This window comes from Vulpes vulpes, chromosome 9 (genome assembly GCF_048418805.1).
Source record: "Vulpes vulpes isolate BD-2025 chromosome 9, VulVul3, whole genome shotgun sequence".
NCBI lineage: Eukaryota > Metazoa > Chordata > Mammalia > Carnivora > Canidae > Vulpes > Vulpes vulpes.
In genome coordinates, this window is record NC_132788.1 from 66276402 (window position 1) to 66296218 (window position 19817).

At 38.7% G+C, this 19817-nt stretch overlaps 1 protein-coding gene across 2 annotated transcripts in view; it reads left to right on the top strand.

Moving 5' to 3' along the window:
- Nucleotides 1-305: 305 nt before the first annotated feature.
- SUMF1 (sulfatase modifying factor 1) overlaps nucleotides 306-19817 on the top strand; it is an 88443-nt gene continuing 68931 nt past the window's right edge. Inside the window, exons 1-2 of one of the 2 annotated variants that reach the window (XM_025984482.2) lie at nucleotides 306-632; nucleotides 16925-17098. In XM_025984482.2, the coding sequence (XP_025840267.2) occupies nucleotides 357-632; nucleotides 16925-17098 (450 nt within the window). In that variant the 5' untranslated portion in view covers nucleotides 306-356. The remainder of the gene's footprint in view (nucleotides 633-16924; nucleotides 17099-19817) is intronic. The other variant, XM_025984488.2, reaches the window with a different exon arrangement.

Consider the following 19817-nt stretch of genomic DNA (forward strand, 5'->3'; position numbering starts at 1 on the left):
GCTTGGTGGACTCAATATTACAGGGTCCGTGAAGATTAATGAGATTTCAAAAAGTTTGCTTACTTAGCATACTGCCTAGCATTTAGCAAATGCTCAACAAATTTGATGATCGTTTTTCAACCAAGAAATAATAATGGGGCTCACAGTTGGCTAGAAGTCCTTGAGCTTTGTAGGGTTTTGTGTTTTAAAGTCGGCGGAGCCAAGGAGGGGTGCTCCAAAGGAGAAATACCTAGAAAAATTGGAGAGAGAGAGAGAGAGAGCAACTCCAAGGCTACCTCCAAAGTCAACTCAGGGTTGTCTCCTTTAAGGAGGGCGGGGCCACGTGACCCGGCGGGTCACATGGCTCGCGGGAAAACATGGCTGCGCCCTCAGTAGGGCCGGTTGGTGGGAACTGCGCTCGGCTGGGTCTCGTCTTCCTGCTGCTGCTGCTCTTGCTGCCTGGCGAGGCGGCTGGGGGCGAAGAGGCCAGTACGGGCGCGGGCGCAGGCGCGGCTTCCCTCGCGGGCTCCTGTGGCTGTGGCACTCCCCAGCGGCGCGGGGACCATGGCAGCTCGGCGGCCGCGCACCGATACTCGCGGGAAGCGAACGCCCCCGGCCAGGTCCCGGGAGAGCGGCCGCTCGCGCCCACCAAGGTGCTCTCTTCATTCCCCGAAAGCGGGTGGGGTCCGCGGGGTTCTTGGACAGGGTCGGGATGGGCAAGGCAGGGTTTTTTGTTTTTTTTTTTTTGTTTTTTTGCAGGAAGGCAAGTGGAGATTCTAACCACACCCCAAATCGCGCACGTGCCGATCCTATTTGACGAAGAGTTTCTCTCTCCTGTTTGCCCGCGAGACGGCGGGATCTTCGAGCTCACCCTGATCCTGCGCATTGGGGAGCTTGGTTTGAGGACAGTTGGCCCTCCTTTTCTTACCTCTTACTCATTTCCTTCTCACTCCACCCTGACTTCCTCATCAGGTTCTCGGGCTTTGCATTTTAGGGCCAACAGATTCCGTTAGTCTGGGGTTCTCAACTGTGAAGGGATCAGGACAGTGGTCTCTATCTATGTCTTTATTTTATCGATAGATTCTTCCAGTAGACTCTGTGTCTTGAGGGCAAGGACTTGTCCCAGTTGTCTTGTTATCCTTAGTTCTTCAGCACGTGGGAATGACCAAGTCAACTGTAGTTGTTTTTTTATTAGTGCTGTTTACCTGTGCCTCTCAGGGTGCCTGGATGTATTGAGTGTTAGTTTACATGTTAGCTACGGGTTTGACTCCTTAACTAGTGCTCCTTCTTGAATACCCAGGACATTCTTTCCTTATTTTATTTTTTAATCCCACTTTTCTTTCTTGTGGTTTAATTCTGAGCAATATTGAGGACTTGGGTGAGGGGTGATGTCCTCCAGCAGGCCTTACCTGACTTCTTACTTTTTCTTCCCTTGAAGTATTTTCATATATTGCCACCATAGTAGCTCTTTACTCTGACATGACAGTTATCAGAGATACTGGTCTCAGATGTCTTTCCCTAACTGGGGAGTGAGGGCGGTAGGGGTCACGACTATAACTTTGTGTCTCTGATACAGAGTGTTTGGAGGCTGGTTGCTAGGCTTCTCGTTGTTTCTCTATTTTGTGTAATTTTTGGCCTTTAAAATTTTCCTATTCCGCAGAGGATGTGCTGCATTATTAGTGTTTATCTTTTTGTGTGGTGGGAGCCCTAGTGATTGTTGTACCATGTATTGGCCAGATATTTTCATTCTTTTCTACCGTTCATGGTATTTGATAATCAGTTCCTCCTTTCAAAGCCCGGTGTCTTTTTTATCTGCTTTGTAACTAACAGGGTAGCTGTCTTACTGCATTTACGCATTGATCTGTATCAGATTTTTCCCTAGAACCTTCTGGGCAGTACAGAACATTACTCATTTTAAATGGTCTAACTTCCTTTTGATTTCAGAATGAGATGTGGGTGCCAGTATCTTTTTAATTACATTTGTAAGATAAACATTTTTCATTTCTTCAGAGTGGTTTTGTGTCCGGACTAGGTATTCTATGGGTCATTTTTGGCCAATTCTTGCATTTTCTTCCGTCCTTCCTCCCATACATGTTTTTATTTTATGCTCATTGTCACTTGAATCCACTTTCTATAATGTTTGGAGGCACCTCATACTATTAGTAAACTAGCAGTTGCTGAGAACATCCCTTACAAGTGTTCAAGGACTCAATTTAATGATCGAACCTGAAGTAGCCTTGTTGTCAAGACAAAAGGCTTCATAGGAGGCCGTTCTTTATTTCTCTGATTTCCTTGATTTCAAATATCTTGATCCATGTGTAGATGACTTTGTTCTAACCTGACACTTAACGATTTATTCTGAATTCAAGAAGTTCAATATGGGAGAGGTGCATGGTTGTAGTGATAGCCCCCTTTTTTCCCCTTAATCTTTTAAAAAGCATTTTTTTAAGACTTATTTTTTTAGAGCATTTTTAGGTTCACAACAATATTGAGAGGAAGATACAGCGATTTCCCATAATACCCCCTGCTCCTACAGAATGCACAGCCTCCACCATTATCAACAGCCTCCATCAGAGTGGTGCATTTGTTACAACTGATGAGTCTACATTTATGCATCATAATTGCCAGAGTCTGTAATTTTCCATAGGGTTCACTCTTGGTGTTTTACATTCTGTGAGTTTGGACAAATGTATAATGACATATATCCATCGTTATCATATAGCATAGTATTTTCATCCTAAAAATCCTTTGTGTCCCTCTATTCATTCCTCTCCCTCCACTCCCCTGGCAATGTCAGATTTTTAAAAGGTATTTTTTTATTTGTCTTGGAGAGAGAGCGAGCGAGTGAGCGAGCGAGCGCACAGGCGTGCACATATACAAAAGAGCTGGAGGAGGGGTAGACTCCCTGCAGAGCCTGAAGATCATGACCTGAGCTGAAATCAAGAGTTAGGTGCTTAACCTACTGAGCCACCCAGGTGCCCCTGTCTGATCTTTTTATTGTGTCCATAGTTTTGCCTTTCTTGGAATGTCAGAGTTGGAATCATACACTGTGTAGCCTTTTCAGATTGGCTTCTTTCCTTGGAAATGTGCATTTAAGCTTCTTCCAGGTCTTTTCATAGCTTGGTAGCTAGTTTCTTTTTATCTCGGAATAATATCCATTGTCTGGATGTATCACAGTTTATTTATCTATTCGTCTACTGAAAGGCATCTTACTTCTAAGTTTTGGCAATTAGGAATAAAGCTGCTATAAGCACCTGTGTGCAGGTTTTTGTATGGATGTTTGGATAAATACCAAATATTTTCATAAGCACCAGGGAGCATAATTGCTGTAACATATGGCAAAAGTATGCATAGTTTTTTAAGAAACTGCAAAACTGTCTTCCAAAGTAGTTGTACCATTTTACATCCCACCAGCAATGTATGAGAGTTCCTGTTGCTTCACACCTTCATCAGCATTTGGTGTTGTCATTGTTCCAGATTTTGGCCACACTAAGGTGTGTAGTGTCTCACTGTTGCTTTTTTTTTTTTTTTCACTGTTGTTTTAATTTGCATTTTTTGCTTGACATGATGAGCATCTTTGCCATCTGTATATCTTCTTCAATGAAGTATCTGTTAAGGCCTTTGGCCCATTTTATAATCAGAATGTTTTGTTTTCTTACTGTTGAGTTTTAAGAGTTCTTGGTTTTGGATAACAGTCCTTTTTCAGATGTGTCATCTGCAGATTTCTCTCAGTCTGTGACTTGTTTCCTCATTCTCTTGACATTATCTTTTGAAGAGCAGAAAATTTTAATTTTAACGAAGCCTCGCTTAGCAATTTCTTTTGCGGATGGTGCCTTTGATGTTGTACATAAAAAGTCATCACCGTTCCCATTGTCATCTAGGTCTTCTCCTATGTCATCTTCTCAGAATTTCACAGTTTTACATTTTACTTTTAGGTCTGTGATCCATGTTGAGTTCATTTTTGTGAAGCTTGGAAGGTCTGTATCTATTATTATTAATTTGTATGTGGATATCCAGTTGTTCCAGCACCATTTGTTGAAGAGACTGTCTTGCTCCACTGTATTGCCTTAGCTCCTTTGTCAAAGATCAGTTGATTATATTTATGGAGGTCTTTTTCTGGGCTCTGTGTGCTGTTTGATTGATCTCTCTGTTCTTTCACCAGTACACACTGCCTTGATTACTCTTAAGTTTATAATAACTCTTCAAGTTAGGTAGCATCGATTCTCTAACTTTGTTTTTCCCCTTGAGTATTGTTTTGGTCATTTTGGGTCTTTTGCCTGTTCATATATACTTAGAAGCAGTTTGTTTATATCCATAAAATAACTTTCTGAGATTTAGATTGGGGTTGTAATATCTCTGCTTTTTTTTGTTTTCAGTTTATTTAGTTTAGCTCAACAGAGGTTTATTTGGTACACATACTTTATAACATTGTCCTGTATCTTGGGCATAGGAAAAGAAAAAGACCTCTGCCCTACCCTCAAGACATTTACTATTTACCCACTGGTAAATGTATGCTCTCTCTCATGGCATGTGTCCCTCCCTCCCTTTCTCTCTCTCTCTCTCTCTCTCTCCCTCCTCCTGCCTTTCTCTCTCTTTCTGTTTCTCTTTCCCCCTGTCTCCCTTCCCCCTCCATGTACAATCACCTGTAAGCATCATTTTTACATAGTGACAATTCTATAGGAGGAGTATGTACAAAGCACTTGGAGAGGAAGAAATGATTCATTCTTCCTGGACAAATCAGGACGTGCCTCAAAGAGAAGGTCACATTAGAGCTAGAGCTTGAAGGAGACATTTTCAGAAGCTAGGGATTGAAGGACAGATTGAAGGACATTCTGAGAAGGGGAATAGCATGGGCACAAAGCATTGTGCAAGTGCATGATGTGTTCTGGGAAGTGTTAGTAATTTAAGATTTCTGGGGGTGACATTTTTCACACTTTTTAATGTAACACTTTTCAACTGTGTTTTTTTTTTGTGTTTTATTTAATTCATTTAATGAACACTTGTCAAGATGAGGAACACAAAAAAGTAAATAGCAGTGGGCTTTACCCTCAAGGAATTTACAGTTTCACTGGAAAGTTATAGCAGTAAAAATTGTATGGGCAATAATTTAGATATTAAAAAATTTTATTCAAGTTCCTTCTGGTTAAAAATATAATTCTCAATGAGAAAATTATCCTGACAATTTCTGCACAGATTATTTTGTACAAGGTAGCAAAATGTTTTAATTTCTGTGTGTCTTTGAAAACAGTTGCTTGACGGACATTTAGAATCATGGAGTGATTAAATTGTGTGCACTGTATCCATGTATGGGTAATTTTAGTCCTGATTTCCTATATGAGAATGTTTCCGATAAGGTAATGCTTACTCAAGTGTCAGGGCAGGATTGAATGCCGTTCCTTCCTGAAACCTTTCCTTCAAGAAGTGGTTTTTCTTTCCTTTAAATTCCCACAACATTGCGTTGTTACCTTATGGTAACTTGTATGTTTTCTTTGGTGTTTTATGTGTAGTTGTCTGGTACTCTACATGGGATGCATTTTTAGACCTTTTTTTAAATCTGTGTATCCGCCCTGCCCCCCCCCCCCCCCCCCCAGTGCCTTACACATTTTTGACATTCTGTTATAATTTCTTGAATGGTCTGTTAGCTTTTTTTGGTGGATACACTATGGAGAAACTGCTGTGGGAATAAAGTCCCACCCTTTCTAAAGTAACCTTTGTAAACTATTCTTTTGCTGTATCTCATCCTCCTAAGAATCCAGTAAGAGATATTCATCACTTTACAGATGAGGCAGCCGAGGCTTCATAGAATCATAAATCCCAGGACTTGAAGGAACTTTAATGCTATCCCATCTACAATTAGTGTCTCTGGCACTAGAGTAAAACAATGGTATAGATAGATTAGCCTTGTACAGACAGCTAAGGCAGCAGCTTGTGGACAGATCCAGAGATCATACTTCTCTTGTTTACCCCACTTTCTTCCAAGCCTTTAACGTATTATCTTAGATTTGAGGAGAGAAAAGAAGGAAAAGGGAGAACTACACACAAGTATTCATATATACTTATTTCATTTTTGTATTTAAGACAAAAATATCACAGTAGCAAGTAAAAGAAAGCACAGAACTGCCTTAAGCAGAAAAAAAGCAAGAAAGGGGACGTTAATGGGCTCTCATTGTGGCGAAGTTCAAGAGTAGATATGACCACAGACACAACTGGTTTCAGGGCCTCAGGCAGATCTTCTTCTTTTTTTTTTTTTTTAAGATTTTATTTATTTGACAGAGCACAAGCAGGGGGAGCAGCAGAGGGAGCGGGAGAAGCAGACTCTGCTGAACAGGGAACTTGATGTGGAGCTCTATCCCAGGATCCTGGGATCATGACCTGAGCTGAAGTCAGACACTTAACCAACTGAGCCACCCAGGCGCCCCAAGATCTTCCTTTTTAACCATCTCCTGGCTCTTCTTTTTTCTGTGTTTGTGCCATTTTTTAGGCAGTGTCTCTGTGTTTACTGAGAAAGTAGCTGAAAGAGAGAGTGTATCCCTTTTCTCATAGTCCAGCCAAAGTTTTAAGATTAACTTTGAGTGACTCATGGGCCTATCACTAATAACATCTCTGTGGTCAAAAGAATGCCATGGTTGGCTACACCTGAGTCACAGTAGGTGGAGTAGAGTCAACCGGCTCTACCTGAGCCATGTAGAGTTGAACAAATGTTTTTCAAAGGGATGTCAGTTCCACTGACAAGAATAGGAAGGAATGAGGGTTGGGTGGTTACGAGTAATAGATGCCCACTGCAGCTGCCAAGCCCAAATGTGTGTGTGTTTTTAAAAGATTTATTTATTTATTTGAGACAGAGAGAGGAAACACGCTGTGTAGGGGAGGAGCAAAGGGGGAGAGAGAGAAACTCAAGCCGACTCCCCGCTGACCCTTGACTCGTAAGATCATGTCCTGAGTCGAAATCACAAGTTGGACTCTTAACTGACTGAGCTACCGAGGAACCCCCCAAATATGATTCTAATGGCAATAGAGTCACCTTGATTTATGTGTTTTTTTACTTGAGTGGCAACAGCACAAACTGGTGTAGCAAAGGAGGTTTTAACTTACTTTCAAGGAGGAATGGATTGTTGGAATCTGGAACTTTAATGGAGACTTGATTCAAATGGTTCTTTTCATTTGGTTTAGGGTCCTATAGGGTGAAGCACCTGATGCTTTGGATTTCAGTAGAACTACATTTTACATTTGTAGGACAGAAAACTTCATTCCACTTGTGTAAATTGGAAATTATGATCCACTCAGCAATGCAGGCTATTTTTATCTGTAGCCTCCAGAATGGAAACTTGGCTTATTCAGTGCTGGCTAATCTTTGATGGGTAATGAAAGAAGAAGAAGAAAAAAAACTAGGCTGGAATTCCACAGTAGAAGTTGTGATTGTATTAGCATTGTTGGTACTCACATTGAGGGAGAAGAGGATGAAAAAATGAGGTGATTGTAAAGCTTCACTGGGTACAATGGCACAGCTTCTTGTGTGTCTTCTCTTTGCGCTAAGGGCTGAACACCTGTTCTCAGAGTAGGACCTACTTGTCTGCTGCTGGAAAGCTTTATTTTATTCTTTAAGTCCTTCATGAAACCTTGTATCTGATCATTTTAAAACTACACTTGGAGCTTTTGTCTGAAGTCTTCTGTGTTTCTACTTCTCTGCAGAGCTGCTTGAAATCCTGACTTTTTTTTTTTAATTTTTATTTATTTATGATAGTCACACACAGAGAGAGAGAAAGGCAGAGACACAGGCAGAGGGAGAAGCAGGCTCCATGCACCGGGAGCCTGACGTGGGACTCGATCCAGGGTCTCCCGGATCGCGCCCTGGGCCAAAGGCAGGCGCCAAACCGCTGCGCCACCCAGGGATCCCGAAATCCTGACTTCTAAGGACCGAGGAACCTTGTGTCTCAGAATTTGAAGGCTAACGAGAATAATGTGTGAGCCTGGTTTGGTTCTTGCACAGAGTCTTTTAAAAAGGTTTCACTACAATGCAAACATGGTATCCATGTATGGGACTGTGTTAGAAAAAGAATTTTTACAATTACAAACAATTCAGGTGGCATATTCTGCATCATACTCATGATCTCATTCAGTCAATAGAGTTTGTGTGTGTGTGTGTGTGTGTGTGTGTGTGTGTGTGTGTGTGTGTGTGTTTTAGGATATAGAAATGAAAACTTTGTGATTCCCAAAGAGCCTAGGATCTGGGGAAGGTGAAAACCCATCATTACAATATGTGTGTCACTTGTTAGGATAGATGGAGATATTTATTAGAGGAATCCAAATGAGGGGTGTATGACCCAGCTGAGGAGGGAAATGCAGGCAGTAAACACCTGAAGGAAGTGGTCTTGAATATTGACTGTTTACAGATACAGTACAGATACAGTGTAGGTGGAATCCATAGTGAGGGAAATGGGGAGAGATTAGGCTTTGATGTTTAGATATTTTATTTTACCCTGAAAGGTGATGAGGATACCTAAGGAGTTTAAGTAGGAAAGTGGTATGATCAGATTGATGCTTTATTTTATTGTTTATTTTTTGAACAGATTGTATATTTACATGGTTTAGGAAAAAAATATAGAAGGGTGTATAGTGAAAAATTTCATACTTAACTGATAACCTTCCTCTCAGACAACCACTGCATGAGTTCCTTGTATCTCTTCCCAGAGCTATGTTCTGCAAATATAAGCAAATACAAAAATATGTGAATCTCTATTCTTCCCCGACCTCCTTTTCACATAAATACTTACTATGGTACACCCTGCTTTTTTACTTTAGCTCTTTGTCTTGGCAGGATCTTTCCGTATTAATTTATTAAAAGTGTCTTTTTTGGGATCCCTGGGTGGTGCAGCGGTTTGGCGCCTGCCTTTGGCCCAGGGCGCGATCCTGGAGACCCGGGATCGAATCCCACATCGGGCTCCCGGTGCATGGAGCCTGCTTCTCCTTCTGCCTATGTCTCTGCCTCTCTCTCTCTCTCTGTGTGACTATCATAAAAAAAAAAAAAAAAAGTGTCTTTTTTTTTCTTGTTTTCATCCTTTTTCCTTGCTTATGGCTGCTTAATTTTATTTTTCCCCCCCTAATTCACCTAAAAATACGTGGGTTCCCCTGCCTTTTAAAACATTCTCTGAGGAGCCCCTGGGTGGCTCAGTTTGTCAAGCCTCTAAAAGTCAATCTAACTTGATTTTGGCTCAAGTCACGATCTCAGCGTTGTGAGATCGAGCCCTGCTTCAGGCTGTGTTGAGCGTGGAGCCTGCTTAAGATTCTCTCTCTCCCTCCCTCTACCCTTCCCCACTCACGAGCTCTCTCTAAACAAACAAACATCTGAGCTTCGTCACTCTTTCAAATTAGCAGGTCATTTCTCCTATTTCACCACCCTCTTTCACTTCCCCCTGCTTCCTCCAACTCTGCTGTTTGGGTTCTGTCTCAGAAATCTATTTTCACAAATCACAAGTGACCTACTTTAGTTTTATAATCTCTTACTGATTAACATGTGACTGATAGGGAAGAAGATTTAGCATAATATTGGAAGATATTTTTAAAATTTAGATAAATCCAGACATGAATTGGTTATATTGTAAAGCAGAGATTTTCCAGTCACTGGTGTTTCTGGTAATGTACACAGGCTCCCTTCCCTAATTTATCTGCTTTTGATGAGAGTTCTCTCCCTACTGTGCATTCTGGATGCTGTGTCAAATGAACTGTACTGAAGGCAGCTACCATGAATTCCTTCTTGCTAACTCAAGCATATTATGACTTATTGGAAAGATCTTGAGGGCTTATGGAATTCTGGGAATCCTGATAACTGTTGGTAACCACAGTGGGAATTATGACAGACAGCATTGGTCTTAGTAAGAATAGTCTCATCAGACCCTGCCTTGTAGTAATACCTTTGTTTTAGTTTTAGTAACACTATTTGAAGATACAGGGTTTTGCCAGATATGGAGATAGCACACAGCCTAACCCCTTTCCCAGTTTTATTTTTATTTTTTGTTTGTTTTCATCATCTTGGGATTATTCTTGGGAACTGGTTCTTTATTTTGAAAGCTGGTGAATAAGGGAAAAGATCAAGAATTTATTTTGGCTTTCCCATGAATATACCACTGAGTAGCTAAGTAATTGAGTAGGGGAAGTTTTTCTTTATAGAAACATTTCAGCAATAAATGAAGAAGGTAGGATAAAATTGGAATATCATCATTTTGCAACCCTGGAGGAATTGAACCTCAATGGCTGCTAATAACATGAAAGAGAGTAACACATACACTCTGTGCTTCTTGAGGAGGAAGACACCACCACCTACAGAGGAGTCTTACTCTCCCCAGATCAAATGTCGATCTGGTAAAGCTCCAGATTCAGTTGTCAATTTTCAGGAGGTACAGAGGACAGGGAATAGTGATAAATTACATTATAAGGTTGCAGTCAACAAAAATCTTGACTTTGGGAATCTCTCTTGGTCAAATGGCCCATTTTCTTCAACAAATAAATTGTAAGGGGGAAAAAAGAGGTAAAGGGGGAACCTATAGATTGAGATTCCTAAAAGCCATATATTGTAAAAAAAATAAAAAAATAAAAATTATGTTTAGAGATGCATAGTTAAATAATTAAACTGCAAATTAGGTAACAATGCATATAAAAGTCAAGATAGTACAGTATAGTGATTATAGTTAATGATACTATGTTATGCATTTGGAAGTTGCTAAGAGAAATCTTAAAAGTTCTTATCACAAGAAAAATTGTTTAACTGCGGTAGTGGATGTTGACTTGTGATCATTTCATAATATATACAAATATTGAATCATCATGTTATACCTGAAACTAACTTAATGTCATATCAATTATATCTTAAAAATAAGTTAAAAGTCAGGACAGTGTTGTTTCTCTGGCAAGGGGGAGGATTTGTTTTCAAGATGGGCATAGGAAGGGCTTCTAAAGTGATTGTCAAGGTACTTTTATGGAGGGTAGGTTGTAAGGATGTTTACCTTACAATTTATTAAGCAATATATTTAATGATTTCTAAAATACTTATTACAACTAAAAAAAAGATTTTAGGTTTTAGTTGATGTGGTAAAGGTATTTCCATTCTCCTCCTAAAACAACAATAACAGAAATTGCTATATGCCCTGTATTTTCCAAGCAGTAATCTATGAGGTGCACTAAAAACATCACTAGAATAAATTTGAAATATTGTACTGGTTCATTTGGGTCTCCACCTGATTCCTTATAGAACTGACAAAAAACATACAGTATCTTTTTAAAAGATTTTATTTGTTTATTCATGAGAGACATAGAGAGACATGCAGGGAGCATGCAGGGAGCCCGATGTGGGACTCCATCCCAGGACTCCAGTATCACGCCCTGAGCCAAAGGCAGGCATTCAACCGCTGAGCCACTCAGGTGTCCCAAAACATACAGTACTTTTTAGAGAAATAAAAAGCCATGCTTTCTGGAACTGACTATTTGTTTTACAGAATTTCTTTTTATTAAAATTTTTTTTTTTTTGCATTGAGGTACAATTAACTACTATTTTTTTTTTAATCTACCCCTCTCCCCAACTCCTGCCTGTGGAAACCACCAATCTGTTCTTTGTATCTATGAGCTTGGTTTTTCTTTGTTTACATTCCACATTGAAGAGAAATTGTATGTTGTTTATCTTTCTCTGACTTATTTTACTTAGCATAATGCCCTCAAGTTCCATCCATGTTGCAAATGGCAAGATTTCATTCCTTTTTATGACTGAATTATATATATATATATATTTCTATATACATATAGAAATACATACATTTATATATACACACATATACATACCACAGTTTTTCTTTTTTTAGAGATTTATTTATTTGAGAGAGAGAGAGCACATGTGTGACAGGAAGAGATCTGGAGGGAGGGGAGGGAGAAGCAGACTCCTCACTGTGCAGGGAGCCAGAAGTGGGGCTTGACCCCAGGACTCTGAGATCATGACCTGAGCAGAAGGCAGATGCTTAGCCGACTGAGCCACCCAGGTGCCTTCATACCACAATTTCTTTATCCATTCATCCATTCATGGACACTTAGACTGTTTCCATATCTTGGCTGTTTTAAATAGTGCTACATTGAACATTGAGGTTCATACATCTTTTTAAATTAATGTTTTAGTTATCTTTGGATAAGTACCCAGAAATGAAATTGCTGAATTATGTGGTAGTTCTTTAAATAATACTAACTTTTTGAGGAGCCTCCATACTCCTTTCCATTGTGGTTGCACCAATTTACATTCTCCCCAACAGCGCACATTGGTTTCTTATAACCACATTCTTGCCAACACTTTAATTTCTTGTCTTACTGATATTAGCCATTGTAACAGTTGTGAAGCATACTGATAATAGCCATTCTAATAGGTTTGAGATGCTATCTCATTGGGGTTTTGATTTGCATTTCCATGATAATAATGATGATGTGCATCTTTTCATATACTTTTTGACCATCTGTATGTTTTCTTTGGAAAGTGTGTATTCAGATCTGCCCATTTATTAATCATATATATATATATTTATATAGTTGAGTTGTATGAGTTTTTTATATATTGTGAATATTAACTCCTTGTCAGATAAATGATTTGCAAAAAATTTCTATCATTCATTAGGTTGCCTTTTATTTTGTTGATATTTTCCTTTGCTATACAGAAGCTTTTTAGTTCGGTGTAGCCTTACTTGTTCATTTTTGCTATTGTTGTTTATACTTTTATGTCAGATTCAATAAATCATCACCAACACCTGTGCCAAGGAGCTTACTGCCTATGGAATTTTATGGTTTCAGGTCTTATGTTCAAGTCTCTAATCAATTTGGAGTTAATTTTTGTGTATGGTGTAAGATAGTGGTCTAGTTTCATTCTTTTGATTGTGGCTATCCAGTTTTCCATACTGTTTATTGAAGAGACTGTTCTCTCCATTTAATATTCTTGGCCATGTTGTAAACTTATCGACCATATATGGGTTTATTTCTGGGCTCTCTATTCTGTTTCATTGTTTTTATGCCTATACCGTATGGTTTTAATTACTGTAGCTTTGTAATATTGCTTGAAGTCAGGGAGCATAATGCCTTGCAGGCTTGTGGTTCTTTCTCAAGATTGCTTTGTCTATTCAGAGTCTTTTGTGGTTCCATACAAATTTTAGGATTGTTTCTTCTATTTCTGTGAAAACTGCCATTGGAATTTTCATAGGAATTCCATTGAATCATGAGAATGCTTTAAAATATTAATTCTTCCAATCCATGAGCATGAAATATCTTTCCAGTGATTTGTGTTATCTTCAATTTCCTTCTGTAATGTGTTATTTTAAGTATACAGGTCTTTCACCCCTTTGGTTAAATTTATTCCTAGATATTTTATTATTTTTTGATGCAATTATAAGTGAGATTATTTTAATTTGTCTTTCTGATGGTTATTAATCTATAGAAATATAACAGGTTTTGTTTTGTTTTTGTATTGATTTTGTATCCTGCAACATTGCTGGAATTTTTTTATTAGCTTAGGAGTTTTTTTGGTGGAATCTTTGGGGTTTTCTGTATATAATGTTATCTGCACATGGTGACATTTTTACTTCTTCCTTTCCAATTTAGATGTCTTTCTTTTTTAAATCTAATTACTCTGGCTAGAATGTCCAATATTAAATTGAGTAAAAGTGGTAAGAGTGGGAATCCTTGTCTTGTTCCAGATCTTAAAGGAAAAGCTTTTAGCTTTTTACTGCTGAGTATGTTAGCTGTAGACTTGTCATATATGGCCTTTATTATGTTGAGGTTTGTCTTGTCTATACCTACTTTTTTGAGAGTTTTTATCATAAAAGGGTGTTGAATTTTGTCAAGTGCTTTTTTACATTTATTGAGGTGATCATATGATTTTTAGCATACATTTTATTAGTGTGGTATATGACATTAACTGATTTGCAGATATTGAACCAACCTTTCATTCCAGGAATAAGTCCCACTTGATTGGGGCATCTGGGTGTCTCAGTGGTTGAGTGTCTGTCTGCCATTGGCTCAGGTCTTGATTCTGGGGTCCTGGGACCGAGTCCTACATCGGGTTCCCTACAGGGGACCTACTTCTTCCCCTGCCTATGTCTCTGCTTCTCTCTCTCCGTGTTGCTCATGAATAAATAAAATAAAAAAAAAAAAAACCACTTGATCATGGTATATAATCCTTTAATATATTGTTGAATTCAGTTTGCTAATGTTTTGTTGAGGATGTTTACATCTATGTTCATCAGAGATATTGGCCTGTAATTTCTTATTCTTGCAGAATCCTGTCTGGTTTTGGTGTTAGGATAATGCTGGCTTTATGAAATGAGTTTGGAAGCCCTCCTTCCTCTTCAGTTTTTTGGAAGTGTTTGAGAAGAACTGGTTATAATTCTTTGAGTGTTTGGTAGAATTCACTAGTGAAGCTGTCTGGTTCTGGACTTCTGTTTTTTGGGAAGTTTTTGATTATTGATTCAATTTCCTTAGTAAAAATCAATCTGTTCAGATTTTTTACTTACTCATGATTCAGTCTGGTAGGTTGTATGTTAGAAATTTTTTCCATGTCTTGTAGGTTGTCCAATTTTTTGGCATATAATTATTTACTATATGATCTTCACTGTATAATCGTTTGTATTTCTTTGGCATCACTTCTAATATCTCCTCTTCCATTTCTGATTTTATTTATTTGAGTACTCTTTTTTTCTTGATAAGTCTAGCTAAAGATTATCTTTTTAAAGAACCAGTTTCTTAAGGTAGGCATTTATTGCTCTGTACTTCTCTTAGAATTTCTTTTGCTGCATCACATAAATTTTCGTATATTTCCATTTTTATTTGTCTCCTGATTTTTTAATGTATCTTTTGATTTCTTCTTTGACCCCTTGATTGTTCAGTAGCACATTGGAAAGCAAGATACTGTGTCTGCAGAATATATTTCTGACAGATGATATGATTGTGTTCTTTTTTTAAAAAATTGAGATAGAGTGACATACCATAAAACGTGCCCTTATAAATTGAACAATTCAGTATTTCCTAGTTCATTCACAAGGTTTCACAACCATCATCAGTAATTCCAGAACATTCCATCACCCCCAAAAAGAAACCCATATCCATTAGCAGTTATTTCCCATTTCTTTTTCCCTCCCACTCCTGGCAACCACTAATACACTTTATGTATCCTTGGATTTGTCTGTTCTGGGCATTTTGTATGAATGGAGTCATACAATATGTGGCCTTTTGTGAGTAGATTCCTTCACTTAGCATAATGTTTTCAGGGTTCATCCATATTGTAATATGTATTGGTACTTTGTTCCTTTTTATGGTTGAATAATATTTCATTTAGTGGATTTACCATATTTTGTATATCATTTGATGGACTTTTGAGTTTTCATTTTTTTGGCTATTATGAATAATGTTGCTGTGAACATTTAAGAAGTTTTTTTCATGGACATTTTCATTTATCTTAGCTATATATCTGGAAGTGAAGTTGTTCATATGGTGACTCTTTTTTTAGATTTTTGAAGAACCAGGAGACTTTTCTGAAGCAACTACATCATTTTACACTCCTACCAGCAATATATGAAGGTTCTAATTTCCACATCCTTGTCGATACTCGTTATTGTCAGTCTTTTTGGTTATAATCATGCTAGTGAGCATGATGTATAGTCTCTTTTTAGTTTTTACTTATATTTCCCTAATGATCCATGATGAGCATAGGCTTGCATTTCTTTCTATTTTTTTTAAGATTTTATTTATTTATTTGAGAGAGAGCAAGCACAAATGAGGGGGCAGAGGCAGACCTCTGGTTGAGTAGGAAGCCTGATTCAGGGCTTGATCCCAGGACCCCGAGATATGACTTGAACTGAAGGCAGACATTTAAACAACTGAGACACCCAGGCACCCCAGGCCTGCATTTCTTAACCGAATATTTTTGGTGCAATCTTTAGGCACTGTATTTAGTGCTGGAAATACAGATGTGAACAGGGCAGTCCACTGGCCTCTTGTAGTTTAAAGTTTGTGTGAGACAGTAGATAGGATTAAAGTAATTGCAATTAGAGTTTTAATAAGGAATCAGTTAAGGGCAAGGATATAATAAGGACAAGACATAGTCATTTATTAAGCTTTTTAGATATTCTACTTCAATGATTTAAGCTTTCTCTATTTCATTGGAGACCCACATTTACTTGGTGGTTTTAAAGAATATTATATACAGCATGTTTTGCATTTGATCTTAAAAATGGTTCAAAAGAAATGAGAGCATGTTAAAGGAAAAAATATACTCAAATGTATAAAGAAGTGGAATATCTCCCTGCCTTTGTACTTCAGAAATTAGCAGTTTGGTGACTATTGCTCCAGACCTGTTTCCAAGGCATATATTGAGTAGAGTTTAGAATAAAGAACTACTTTCCTAAAGAATTTTCATTTTTTCCTTTTTTAAATATTTGCTTATTTAAGTAATCTCTATACCCAGTGTGGAGCTTGAACTCATGACCCATAAATCAAGAGTCGCATGCTCTTCCAACTAAGCCAGCTAGGCATGCCAAGAATTTTCACTTCTTTTTGAGACTAGTCCTTTCTTAGGAGCATGGAGAGATTCTATTGATGGTACAGTGATTTCTGTGGTGGGTGTATTAAAACTGCTGGGTGTTTACTGTGTGCTAAGCACTCTGCACTTTGTATTAGTCCACTTTGTTTTTGTTTTTTTTTTTTAATTTTTATTTATTTATGATAGTCACAGAGAGAGAGAGAGAGAGGCAGAGACACAGGCAGAGGAAGAAGCAGGCTCCATGCACCGGGAGCCCGACGTGGGATTCGATCCAGGGTCTTCCGGATCGCGTCCTGGGCCAAAGGCAGGCGCCAAACCGCTGCGCCACCCAGGGATCCCTGTATTAGTCCACTTTGGCTGTGATGGCATGACTCCTCATCTCCCCTTTCCCTGTAGATGGTCCTCATCCCCGCTGGAGTGTTTACAATGGGCACAGATGATCCTCAGATAAAGCAAGATGGGGAAGCACCTGCGAGGAGAGTTTCTATTGATGCCTTCTACATGGATGCCTATGAAGTCAGTAATGCTGACTTTGAGAAGTTTGTGAACTCCACTGGCTATTTGACAGAGGTAATAGGGTTGGGATGGGGAGGAAGAACTTGTTCTTTTCCAATGTCGTTTAACCACTTTTTCTTGGATGCCCAGTACTCTGCTCAGCAGTTAATATATATTTCATCTAATCCAGTTCTCTTAGCAAACCCACAAGGCCAGTTATTTTTCAGGTAGTGAACTAAAGATTAGAAAAGTGGTTTGCCCTGAGTTGGCACAGCTAGTTAGTGGTGGAGCTAGGATTCAAGCCTGGGCAGTGAGATGCCAGGGTCTGTGTTCTTAACCATCATGCTATATTGTGTCAATGCTTTAATATGCCAGAGAGTGCCATTGCCTGCACAGGCTTTTTGAGATCGCAGATAGCATCTAAAGTAAGGCCACTTTTCCCTGTCAAAAAAAATTACAGTTCGGCTGTTCAGCAAGCATTACATATTTCATTAAGCAATAGATGCAGAAATACAGCTTTTCATTTATGTGGTCTTCTTTCTTTTCTTTTCTTTCTTTCTTTCTTTTTTTTGAGAGAGAGATGGAGGGAAAGAAAAAGAGAGAGAGAAAACATGTGATGAGGGAGGGCATGCAGAGGGAGAGGGAGAGAGAGAATCTTAAGCAGGCTCTATGTCCAGTGCAGAGCCTGACACAGGACTTGATCTCATGACCCTGAGATTATGACCTGAGCTGAAATTGGGAGTTAGACACCCTACTGACTGAGCCACCCAGGTGCTCCTGTGGGTTTTATTTCAATGCCTGACAACTCATAGGCTCTCCTATAGCAGTTCCAGGTTATTCTCTGGTCACTGAATCCCAAAGCAAGGTTCTGGAAGTAGATACTTCTTCTAAAAGGGAATGGGAAGGAGATTTTCTAGTTTATGAAACTTTCTCTAAGTGTTTAAAATATACTTGTTTTGTAGGCTACCCATTTTCTCTCACCAAAGGACTTTACTCTTGCCTTTAGTGTGTGAATTCCTTGTTTTATTTACCCTCAACCCCAGCCCCAAACATCATTTTTTTTCTTTTAAATAAAAAGTAATTTGAGACATCATTTTTCTTCTTTTAAATAAAAAGTAATTTGAGAGTACATGCTGAAAGCAGAACGACTTTCAAATTTGATTTTGTAGCATCACAGTCCTTTGGAATTTCCTAAAATATACAAAGCAGTTTTCTCTTTTCTACCTGTTTATAGTAAACAGAAGTCCCGGGATCCCTGGGTGGCGCAGCGGTTTGGCGCCTGCCTTTGGCCCAGGGCGCGATCCTGGAGACCCGGGATCGAATCCCACATCGGGCTCCCGGTGCATGGAGCCTGCTTCTCCCTCTGCCTCTCTCTCTCTCTCTCTCTCTCTCTCTCTGTGACTATCATAAATAAATAAAAATTAAAAACATTAAAAAAAAAAAGAAGTCCCTCTTCTTTTTGTTTCATATAGATTGTCTCAGACCAGTTTCCTCAATAGTCTATGTAAGTCTACCCTCAGACCAGGGTTCTCCATAAAGAAGATAGAATAAACAGAATTTAGGGCATCCAGGAACGTAGATGGAGAAAAATGACATCTGGCTTTTTGCTACTCTTTGACTGAAATTTAGCATTTCCTTCAATTATGAGACAGATGATAAACCATAGTAATAGTAGCAGTACCTATATGTTTGTCACCAATAGAAATCACAAACATTTTTGTCATGTATTGTTGTTGTAGATATCTTGAAATATTGTTTGCATTCATCTCCACTTTAGAAATGATGATAATTATGAGACCTTCCACTAGATCTTCTTTAATATATTAATAAAGAACATGTATATATTACTATAGCACAAACTTTATTAATATTTTGAAATAACTATTTTTCTTTGAAATCATACTGATTTTGTTTTATGCATTTAAATATTTCATTCTGAGAGGGTGGCCCCTAAGATTCACCATACTGCCAGAAGGGTCAGGGCACAAAAAGTATTAAGAACCCCTACTTTGGATAAATGTTTCATATTTTTATGATATCTTACAGTTTTTTTTTCTGTCCCTCCACCTTCATTTTATATCATACTCCACTTACTGTGTTCAAGCCCATCTGGTCTTGTTTCTATTCCTTGAAAGCTCAGCATTTTTTTCCATCTTGAGGTTTCAGCTCATATTTTTCTTCCCCACTTAAAATTTCCTTCTTCCCATGCCTGATCCCCTTTTACCATGGTTGGTCCTTCTCATTCTTGAGTTATCTCAGCTAAATGTTTCCTTCTCGAGGAGACTTCCTCTGCCCATTCTATTAAAGAGAGGCTTTTCTTGATACTCTTTACAAGATCAAGTAAAGTTGTAATTATTTTCTTCCTTTCTTTCTCTGACTTGATTTTCGTCTGTGCCCCCACATGTAAGTGCTATGCAGATAGGGACTGTGCCTCTTTACTATTACCTTGTATCTCTATCACTTAGTTCATAGGCACAGAACGAGGGTGGGTTTTAAAACAAAACAGAATTATTTTTTTTAAGATTTTATTTATTTGAGTGAGAGAGAGAGAATGCACAAGCCAGGGAGGAGACAAAGGGAAAAGCAGATTCCCCATGGAGCAGGGATCCCACCCGATGCAGGGCTCAGTCCTAGGACTCTGGGATTGTGACCTGACTCGAAGGTAGACTCCCAACTGACTGAGCCACCCAGGTGCCCCTAAACAGAACACGTTTGATGCATGTTCATTGGATGAAGGGATGATTTAGGTGCTTAGGCACTTACCCATGAGGGAAAGAGGAAAAAGAGCAGGGGT